This window comes from Leptidea sinapis, chromosome 1 (assembly GCF_905404315.1).
Source record: "Leptidea sinapis chromosome 1, ilLepSina1.1, whole genome shotgun sequence".
Lineage (NCBI taxonomy): Eukaryota > Metazoa > Arthropoda > Insecta > Lepidoptera > Pieridae > Leptidea > Leptidea sinapis.
Window position 1 is genome coordinate 23,094,928 of NC_066265.1, and position 12,273 is coordinate 23,107,200.

Genomic DNA, 12,273 nt, shown 5'->3' on the forward strand with positions numbered 1-12,273 from the left:
GAATTACCCAAAAATTCTGAGCGGCACTACAACTGCGCTCGTCACCTTGAGACATAAGATGTTAAATCTCATTTGCCCAGTAATTTCACTAGCTATGGCGCCCTTCAGACTGCAACACAGTTACACGACTATTACACATTACTGCTTCACGGAAAAAAGTAGTTATAGAAATATTAAAACGAAAGCACAAGAAATATCAGGCGACTCCCGATTCGTTTGATGCAACCACATCCCATTTCGCGTCGCCCACTGCCGCCAAATATTGCCTTGTTAGAAAAAAAACATGCACTCCTGTTACTTTTATCTAATAGCTTTTATACAGACAGACGCTGTTCTGTTAATAGAAAAATAAATCAAGTTAGTATTCGGGAATAAAGTAATTCAAAGCGATTGGAAAGGTTAATGAGTTATTAACGAAACAAAAATATATTTCTGAATAGTATGTTATCCTCAAGAGATTACTTTTCTGTAGACCTATAAAAGATACAAAATTCCACCAAATACTATTTTGTTATAACTCAATAGGTTTAGACAGCGTTGTCGTTGCATGTTCCGACACTTTTTATAATATTAATTTATTATAATATTTGACACAGGTAATTAATACTTTTAAGTGATAAATTATGTCAGTCACACTTACCACTATTCCTTTCCATAAAGGTTTTGTAGGAATCGACGAACGACATTTTGTAACTGAAGCCAGTTCCTGAAACAATAGAACCAAAAAATTAACGTTAAAGAATAAATACATACATACATAAAATCACGCCTCTTTCCCGTAGGGGTTAGGCAGAGACCACTTCTTTCCACTTGCTACGATCCTTACATACTTGTTTCGCTTCGTCCACTTTCATTATTCCTTTCATACATGCTCTCCGGTTTAGGGTACTCTTGACCTCGCCTTTTTTCAATATTATAATAAATAAACTTCAAAAATGACAAAATTTATCATTAATTAAGTTCTATCACTTAAATTCTTAAAAAGATAAGTTATGATAATTGCTAATACCAAAATAACCAATTACTCAACTAATTACATATAATTGCTTATAAAAAATATATTTTGTAGGTTTTATTTGCTTCATTGGTTAATTATCTCCTACTCGTAGTTAATGGTTGCATGTTTTGTGAGGATGTTATAATTATTTTGCACAGCAGCGCCTTTTCTTCTATTTAGGAGAATTTTTCAGGCATTATTGTACACCGAATTCGAAGGACACCAAATCTTATAAATTCTAGTCTGGGCTAGTCAGACTTAACATCTTTTTACTTTACTTTAATTTTATACCTGTGCTTCTGAGGAAGAATAGGATGTCCCATGCCCAAGGGCGTCGTAAGAGGCGACTTAGGGCTTTTAGAAGTGGGAGAGTCACTTTTCCCTTTTTTATAAGTAAAGGTAGGTACCTAATAATATGTACGGGACCTTTGAGTCCAGTTTCTTTTTTATTTTATTTTTTTTAAATAAAAATAATAAAATATTTATTTCCGGGCATAAACAGTCATGAATATTAATAAACTACAAAGCAATTTTTCTTTTAAAGTGATAACCCTCACATCTGGAATTAATAATTATGCAAATTAAATTTACAAACTAAATTTATGAACGGTGCGGGACTCGAACCCGCGGCCTCTCCACACAACCTGAGAGTTCTACAAGACATATACAAGATCTATCAACGATACGTCACTCGAACGGTTGGCTCAGCGGAAGAGCACTCGCCCGGAACGCCTCTAGCGTCGTGGGTTCTAGTCCCGCATAGTTCATAAATTTTGTTTATAAATTTGATTTTGTGTATTAATTACTATTCATTTAAACATAATAATAGTCATTTTACTTATCATCATATTATAATAAAATTATATTATGAGAAGTCCTATCAAAATCAAAGGAACTTCAATTTTATATTTCCCTTACCAGGCCCTAAGACTGCCAATATGTTTGGCAGCGAACCAGGTGACTCTAAAAGTATTACCAAAAAACGTTCTAATTTAAGAAAAGAATCCTTCCTTAAAGGGCGGCAATGCTCCTGTGATTCCTCTGTTGTTGCAAGAGAATATGGGTGGCTGTGATCGCTTAACACCAGGTGACAAGTACGCTCGTTTGTCCGTCCAGCATTTCCATTGAAAAAAAAATGAATGGTAATAAATTTTGAACATGTTTTTTAATTGTTTCTTTTTCTGAGTGTTTGAGGACAGAAAACGATACTAATACTAAATCACAAGAATTGCAATAATTTATATGCAGATAAAATGGCAACCTGCAAAATATACTTTAAACTGCCATAAAGGTTTCAACAACATAATAATATGGGCATTAGAAAGGTAAAATTTTTTAAACTCATTTATAGTGATAATATGTTTTACACGACTCCTGTTTGACAATGTCTCCCTAATTTACAAATATGCAAGCAAAATATTAGTACCTATAGAAGTCCATTACTAAGGTGGTTCAAGGCGTAAGTAATATAAAAAAAACCGTGTGGTGTCGTGGGACACCGGATAGCAACGAAGTTCCTTATTATAAAAATATTAATTTTACTGATTTACAAAAAAAAATGCGTAGTTTCCACTGAATTCCACTGTGTAAAACAAAAAGAAGTGTGTGTATACTTATGCACGCAAGAAGTTCTACTTCTTTGGCGTAACAAAACGAACCCTTAAAATTATTTATTCGTCGTGCTATTCTACGTTTGTAGAAAGAACAATATAGTAAAAATCGTAAAATAAATTATTGAATATTAACGAATACGGCTGTATTGGCTTAAACCCTTTGCCTATCCTAATAATGGGCGAAGAAACCCAATAAATTAATTAATGTCGTAAACGTCAGAAATTTTTTGAAAACTTTTATTTTTAGATGTTGTTGTGTGCGCACACCGTAATAGTAGAAATTTATATTCAATTACATCAAAAAGGTATACATAATGTACATGTTTTGCTTATAAAAATAAATAAAATAATATAATTAATAAATAATTTTCAAAATTTATAAATGTTTTTAGAAAAGAATGAAAATAAAATATATGGCTATTCATCATTTTTTTCAAAAAAGTGGAGAACAAACGAGGTTTCAGGTCATCGGTCATACTCTCTTTTATATATTTTTAAGAGGGGTCAAACACACTTCAAAAAGTCTTTTCTCGTTGTATTTCCAACAGTAATATAATATTTTACAATTAATTATGAAGAACTAAAATAATTTGTAATATAGCACTAGCGGAAAAGTAGGTTCGACTACTCGGGTCCATCGACTTCGTCTTGACGAATGACACAAACTCTCAGGTGTTCCTAAAATTATCCCATTTAAAGTCAAAGAAGCACACATATTATTATCAACTCTTCATCTTGTGTTACTTTACAAATTTAACATTAAGTATATTTATTAAAAACATTAATAAAATTGTAGTTTATATAGATTATAATATTATAATTATTGTAATAGATAGTCTTAATTATATTAAAATTTATTCTTATATAAACTGATTTTGTATTGTAGACAATTTCAATACTTACAATTCTTAACACAAATATTGACTATTTGTATGTTATCGCAACAATCTAACAGAAAGTCCAACCAAAACTGACTAACAAAAACATTAAGAGTCTTAATGTAATTTTACTAATTACATGTTTAATTTCATTGTCAGTTAATTTTTCAAATCTGCCACATCTTTAATTATATTTCTTGTTGAAATATAATTGAATTGAATATATTTTATCATAATATAATAATGTGATCATTAATCAATACGTGTAGATATTATTTCCCAGAATATGTAGAAAAGTGTTGCTGTGAGTAGAAATAACTTATTTCAAAATAAATTAATCAATTTATTTAATCATAAAATTGACTTTTGTTACCTATAAAATATCATAACGTCTTAACTCTTACGGCCGTTCCCAATATTCAGTCAATCTCTTTCTTGAGATAAAAATCGTAAATATCGTTGATTTTTCTGTCCCAATAAAGTTATGGACGCTAACTCACCTTATCCGCACACGCTGTCTATCATTGGAACGACGTATAGCTTACCAGCGATAGAAGTTTGTATGAAAATTGCAATTCACGCGTCCCAATACAAGGCGATAAGAATGACTTATCGGGTATATTGGGACAGCTTCAGATTATTAACAGCTAATTACTGAAAGTAGAAGGTAGTAATTTATCACTATCTGTAGATAGTATATTGGGAACGACCGTTAAACGTCTGGGGCTTACTTAGATTATTTTACTGTGTAGTTTTTAGAATGTTTTCCAAACTGTCACCTTTCCAGGTGTTAACTACAATAATACTTCTAGCGACTATGATAATAATTATATTTATGTCGTTTTTAAACTATTTTAATGAAAAATTGTAAGCTCTATATAGAACTGATGTTTTATATTACACTTAGTATTACCTAAGCCTGCTATAAAATTGGGTTCAGTACTGGGTAAGGATATATTGGATGTAGCTCCATACAAACTAAAATGTAAGGATAATACAGTTATTGTTAATTACTCATAGAAGTTTAAAAGAGTGGCCGTTGAGTTTCTTGTATATTCTTCTCACAAGCTCTACTTTTTCGGAATATATTATGGTAGATACGATTCAAAAGCGCTTAGCTCAAGCCTATTTCAATAAAGTTTATTTTACTTCGGACAAAATATTATAAATCAATGCTAAAGGGCTTTAAATAAAAACAAAACTCCTAAAGTTTCTCTTCATAGAGGCCACTTAAGAGCGATAATTGTCTGTCATGTTTTTACACACCCACAAGATATACCGACGATCTGTTCAAGATTGCCGGAATACGTTGGATGAGGGCAGCGCAGGACCGATCATCATGGACATCTTTGAGGGATGCCTTTGTCCAGTAGTGGACGTCTTTCGAATGATGTTGATGATGAAGAGCAGAAAGTAAAGAGAACATAAACTTCCAACAGAATTTTTCAAAGAAATATCTTTTACGGATAATAATCCGTTATAGAGAGATGCTGTAAACATATCGTACGATTGCGCAAAGGCCACAAAATATCCGTAAGGGTTTCAGTGTTAGAGAGAACCGATGTCCTCTTAGTCCCAAAAATCACATGAAGCTGTTAGTACAAAATCGATTGACATGATATATGCAATTAATTTACCAGTGTTTTTGCAGCAGTTTGTGTACTTGTACCTAATTTATTCACTGCCCCAATTATACTATTAATTGTACACCAAACATACACAGTTGTCCTTTAGACTCTTGTTTTTATTTCAAAACCTTGCCTTAAAAATCTGGTTGACCAACTCCTGAGCACAACAACAATCTGTGCCGCTCAGAAATCATTATTGTTTTTTTTTTTTTTGGTTATTATTGATAGTTAAAGGGCATAATGACGTGAATAGTTGTTTTAATATGGTAATGAATACAATATACCTATTTAGTAAATTATTTGTTTCATATTTATTCAAAACAAATCTTATAACTATATTTACAATACTATGATATTATAAAATTAAAACTATTGCTACAGGGAAGTGTAACAGGAATACTAGAAACTTTTAAACGTTGGATAGCTAGACTGTGAGTGGGACCCAGTGCTCTGTGAACGGCTGGATCACTTGGCGTTGCATAGAGACGTCGCTTCATTGTGTGTCTTCTACCGCATTTATCACAGGGAGTGTTCCGAAGAGCTGTTTCACCTGATTCCTGCCGCCGAATTCCACCTTCGCACGACACGCTACAAATGAGGATATTATCCCCACCATTTTGATGTGTGGCGGTGTCCTCCACAGTGCGGTTTTCAAGGAGCTTCTTCCACGAACTACAAAGCTGTGGAATGAGCTTCCTTGTGCGGTGTTTCCAGGACGATACGACATGGGTACTTTCAAAAAAGGCGCATACACCTTCCTTAAATACCGGTAATGCTCCTGTGATTCCTCTGGTGTTGCAAGAGAATGTGGGTGGCGGTGATCACCCAACACCAGGTGACTCGTACGCTCTTTTGTCTTCCTTTTCCATAAAAAATACTGATCCATTGACCGAAATTGCTGCCAGCGACCCCCATTTAGGGGGATGAAAAATTGATGTTGTCCGATTCTCCACCCTAGCCGATATGCACGCTAAGATTATGCTAAATTGACTTTCTTAATGATACCACAGATTGGGAATGGAGTGACCGCCCTCAGGCTATTAAATAATAAGTTTAATTGTACAATATTACTTTGTAAACATATTTATTCGATGAAAAAAAAAGCCCGCTGAGTTTGTTGCGCCCATTCTTCTCTTTTGACTTTCAATAAGTGATGTCACATCCTATTTTGAATAAAAATATTTGAATTTGAAATTCGAATTTGAATTTGAATTAACGAAAACCAGTCCAGCCGTTTCGGAGGAGTTCAATTACGTACAGCGTGACACGAGAATTTTATATATTAGATAATATAATAAGGTTTGGGATGTGACTAAGATCTGCGTATGAAAATTCATTGAATTATGTCCATACGAATATGAACTCAATTTAAAATACAACTTTAATAGGCAAATATCAAACACAGGATCATGTTTACATAAGGTTCACGCTGCCCATATATTAAACGTTTCTATAAGTATACCTTTGTTCGTGACTTTTACGACGTACACCATACGAGGTATCAAGTTATGTGGGGAAAATAACGCTAATAATCTAAGTATACTTACATCATAACTATATTGCATCATCATAACGTAGGTACAAAAATAAATACATTATACACACAATTCATGCTACAACTCGTTAATTACATTTACAAACTGTTTAACCATGGTTTTAGTGATATGTGAACCATAACCCACATTTAAACGTGTCAAAGCCGATCGAGTGATTAACACATACCAAAAGTGAGTACGATGGGTTTCGCGCCAAATTTATGATTAACTAACAAGGTTGGTGGGTACGGATCTGGAAAGTGAAAACTGTTTAGTTATATTACAATTCCCAGACCAAATGTTGCTTAATAGTGCAATAATTATTCAAAACTTCATAGAACTATAAGAAACCTCGGCACCCATTGGGAGCTAATGTGAATTTAAGCCATTCATATTCTCTCTCTAAAACATCATCAAAATAAGTCCATCAATATAGAAAGAGTTCATGCCGGCAGACATATACGAGAAGTGAAATGAAATATTTAAGGAGAACCAGTTTTTTCCTCTTATGCTCAAAACCAGAGTAAGCACTTCACCGTTATAACGTTAGCGTCACTTGTTCTTGAATCCGGCGCATTCTCTTCTCTGATTGGTTGGAATAATACAGGGAGGGCAACACAATACAAATACACAAGAATACAAATAAATAATAAAGATAATAGAAATAAAGTGTAGAACATAAAAAATGTATGAAACAAAACTAAAAACAGACTACTTAGTTGGGTCATTCCAACCCGCCCATCTCCTTCCAGAAGTTCAGAACACTCCTGGGGTGTTCGCAGACTTTTCAGAGCGACCTTGCATTTACTAAGGCTTTTGCCCGTTGGTTTGTCACACCTGCACATTCCAGGATTACTTGAGTGACCGTTTCGTTCTCGAGCAGACAACCTCTGCACTTTGGGCTGTCTGTTACGCCAATTGTGAAAAGGTGCTTGTGTAGTGATGTGGGACCCGTTAAGTTAGCCACCATGATGTCGCGTCAGTTTGGGCTATAGTGCAGGAATCGCTTCTTTCGACTGTCTACAGCTTGAGACATTTATCCATCCATACATATATTCCATCCATCCATATATTAATAATAAACAAAGAATGTGCAAAATGTTTACAATAAATAGACAAGTAAATTATGATTGATTTATTCGGACGTTTAAAATTTTCCCGCGTTTATTTGCAAGCCTGCTTGACATTAGGAAAACTTCATAAATATCATTGTATTGACAGTGTTGTCAGTGATATAGTCAACATTTTGCATATTCTTGGTTTATTCTCAGGTATAACGTTCAAAATTGCGAAAAACTAATATACTAACTAATAACTAAAAAGTAAATGTATACACTTCTACAATAAAGTCCCAGCCACTGTTCAGGCATTATCTATAAATAAATTTAAATGTTTTATAAAGAAATGGCTCTGTCGTAAATCCTATTACTCCACTGCTGAATATCTAAATGATCGGACAGCCTGGGACTAGATTGTGATTATTTTATAGCGACTGTACAATATTGTATATTTTTATTGAAAAGAGCGCAGAAAAAAGAATGCTGGGAGAGTTTCTTGCGCCGCTTCTTCTCTCTCAGAGCGCCATTTGTTTCCGAAGCGGTAGTAGTATCTAGAAGTTATTAGAAATGACATCAAAAAGAATTCTAAAGGAATCAATTTTGAGAAAATAAATGCCTTTTATGCCTTTTAACACTTATTCTATAAAATTTTAACTAATTCCATCCATAATGAAATATGCGATTGTTATTATCAAACCATTATATGCTGGCGCTGTGGTTGTACTAATTCGGAATTTTTATTACTTAGGTAATTAGCAATTGTACATTAATATGTAAAGATATTATACCTGATAAAATAAATAGAAGTTAATTATGATTATTGTAATTTCATTACCTATTATTAATCGATATGTATATTTTAAATTTATTTAAGTGCTATCTTCCTAGTTGCTACATAATGCTAGGTATGCTGTGTTCTTACGTCCGTTCATCCGAGGTCTAAAACATTTGTTTCAGAATGTGTGGTAATTTAGACTTTAAATAAATCATTTAATATTCTATTTTGAATTTGAAAATGATTCGATTGCGCAGTGTTCCGATAACAATATAATGTTAGACATAAATATCAAAATTATAACTGAAAGTATGATCAAATTATTTAAAAAAAAACAATATCAAGTGTTGCACCTACGCTTAATCTAAGCAGTAGAAATTTGTGATTCAGCTTCACACCTACTTCGCGGAAGTCTGTTATGTGACATGCTATAGTATAGACGCACGGAAAATATTTAAGGCAATGTAAAACAAGTTTCACTTTAAAACGATGAGTGCCACATTAAAAAAGTTAAACGTCATGAGGGCTAAAGATATGTTTTGTCAAATACTCATTGAAGTAGGTAATAAATAACATTTAGAATTTAATATATTATTATTACTAATGTTTGTTAATTCTATTATTTTTATTATTGGTATAGTACTTAGTACCTACTGTAAAAACCGAGACAATAGCTTGGTTGTTACTAAAACATAAGACGAATATCATTCATTGAAGTTTTGCTAAATATGTACAAAAAAAATCCATCAATCGTTGCTCCGTTACTGGTATTATCATTTAGATCATTCAAACCAGCGTTTCAATCCAAACGTGAAGGATCAGTGTCAATCAATACGCACATGCAAAGTGCTCAGTGCACCTAAAGAGGTTTTCTCAAGATATTGTTTCTTCGCAAAGTAGAAGAAAACCAATTGCATTGTTTAACATCTACTGACTAGGTATAGCCTCGAAATAACTACACTCTTTTGAATGCACTGCCTGAAGTGTTATTAAGCTTCAACTATCATCAAACAAAGTCTGGAAACAAACGCTAGATAATTATATATTAGACAAACCGTTGCGACACGACTTGAGTTTATAAATTACGTAATTCTCAATGAGAATGATTGTATATTTACATTGTAATATAAATCACTTTAATGTATACGTTTATAAATGACGTGATTCAAAAAGAGTAGAGTTATTGTACATTGTAATACAATTTAATAAGATATAAATTATAATTTCCTCAGTTTAAATCATAGAAATTCAAATATAATTCAACGACGTAAAAAACTTGTCAAAAGTTCTAAAAATATTACTAGCGATGGCTCATGCGATTTGGAATTAGGTCTAGGAAAATTAATCACGTATAAAACTGCACAAAAAACATTGCATGTCATTTTTCGTCAATTACTCAAAAATTAGTCATATTTCAGAAATATTGAGAAAAATCATGAAAGAAATTTTCAATACAAAAATAATGACTTCCGAGACTGCAAAAATACAGTGCACCTTATGATATAACTGTTGTATATTAACAAAAATTATGCCACATACATTTTATTCAAAAAGAAATGCTGATAACTATATTTACAATACTATTTACGGGGAAGTATACCAAGAGTATTGGCAGCATTTCTGCGTTGGGTAGCTAGGCTGATCCGTTGACCGCTGCCAGCGGTATGGTTTCCAGTAGGCCTATTGAGGTGCGTAGATAGTCAATTGTACTTCTCTGCGCCTCTGGGCCCAACAGGCCAAGTGCCTCGACACCAAACGGCACAAAGTTGTTACACTCACTAAGACCGACATATTTGCGACGTATGCTGTCATTTATTTGCTGCGATTTTTTTGAAATTATGGTATAACTTTAAAATTTTGTCAATTTTCCAATAGTTTCTATTGTTGATTACCTTATTATTTTCCAATATTCATCATAAATATCAACATAAAAGTTTAAATAATACCCTAATAAATTTGGAAATTATTAATAAAGTGTTTTCAGTTTTATCTGTGTAATTAATCCCAGAAGTGAGGGCGATTGATGTTTTAAAATGATAACTTTAAAACATAAGAAATTGTTTAAATTGCAATTTGTAAGAGCGGCATCTTAAATCAATTTCCTAATATGCAAATATTGAGGTTGAGCAGGCTATGAACTATAAAGTGGATCCTGTAGATGAAGCCACAACCTGACAGTTGAACAAAGCATACAAGATTTTATCAACGATACGTCACTTGAACAGTTGGCTCAGTTTGAAAGAGCGCTCGCACGGAAATCGCGAGGTCGCGGGTTGGAGTCCTGCATCGTTCATAAAATTTCGTTTTCAGTTTTATTTTAGTTAGTATTCCAAAGCTGCCATCATGCATATTAGGTATATGGAAAATAATCATAATAAATATTTTAATGTCTTATCGTTAAGGCAGTGTTCGCAAGAAACGTTGTCATCCGATCGTTATCAAAATCTTTTCATTTTTCAGTATAATATATAGCCTTTGATACTAAGAAATAATGTGGCTTTCTATTGGTAACAGAATTTCCAAAATTGTTTCAGTAGATCCAGAGGATATCCCCTGCAACCTCACAAGCTTTGTTTTTATAAAAGATTCCTGGAGCCCTTGTAATCTATTAATATAGATTACAAGGGCTCCAGGATGACAACATGTATTAAGACTTAAATCAAGAATATTAATCACAGGCTAGCGAAGCTCTACTGAAAAAAGCGACGCACTTGATTGTATGAAACGTGCAGTCCTTGATAGATTGACCGATGACGGCTATAATCTTGAAAAAAATGGAGGTAGCCGAAATCCACTACGTTTCAAGTAACTGTTCGCTTTCAAACTAAGACGAATTATACTTCGTCGCCAATCGCCATACTGTAATTACTATTTCAAACTTATGTTTAAACTAAATTTCAGTTTTACTTAAGCAGCTTCGCCTCTTATGACGTAGTATTTACATCCTCGTTGATTTATCAAGTCAATATGAATATAGCCTATAAGGAGGGAGACAATAAAATAGTTATAAGTGCTAATTCCTTGAGCGACAATAAATACATACATTACTAGATACTAGTACTGGTGATTTGTACGACAATATGATTGCAAGCCGTAAGGCTTTTAAAAATAAACTGAAGTGGTGTCAGAATAATGAGGACAACATAAAATTGGATGTTTTAGCAGTGCACAGATCCGACAATAATTTTATTAAATTTTGGCGTACCACGAACTCTTTAAAGTATAAAACGAGTGTACCGGTGACCGTGGAAGGCGTCAGCGACAGAGAAAATATTGCCGACTTATTTTCACACCACTTTAGGGTCAATCCGTTGCCAGCACGTGCTACATGTATGCTTAATTTAACAAAGACAGATGTAACTGACAATGTAAATCTTACTGCTGATGACGTGGCTACAGTAGTACTTAAAATGAAAAGGGGTAAATCTCCAGGAATAGACGGTTTAAGTTAAGAACATGTTTTGTATGCGGGGAGGCAATATAAGAGACTTTAGCCACCTTATACAATACCTGCATAAATTTTGGCTACCTGCCAAAACAACTTATGAAAACTATGGTAGTTCCAATACCAAAGAATAAAACGGGTGACCTTTCCAGTCTTAAGAGACCAATATCGTTAGGCACAGTATTAGGTAAGATACTGGAAAGGTTGATACATCGAAGTGTAAATGAAAATATTAAGTTGAATGACGCACAGTTTGGTTTCCGTCCAGGGCTTTCGACAGATTCTGCGATTTTTAGTTTAAAGGCAACCGTAAACCACTACGTCAGCAGAGGTACGTCGGTCTA

At 33.4% G+C, this 12,273-nt stretch overlaps 1 protein-coding gene across 1 annotated transcript in view; it reads right to left on the minus strand.

The window, feature by feature from the left end:
* Window positions 1–12,273, minus strand: part of LOC126978742 (elongation of very long chain fatty acids protein AAEL008004) — a 66,932-nt gene that overhangs the window by 20,808 nt on the left and 33,851 nt on the right. Inside the window, exon 2 of the mRNA XM_050827828.1 lies at window positions 641–706. Within this exon, the coding sequence (XP_050683785.1) occupies window positions 641–686 (46 nt within the window). The 5' untranslated portion in view covers window positions 687–706. The remainder of the gene's footprint in view (window positions 1–640; window positions 707–12,273) is intronic.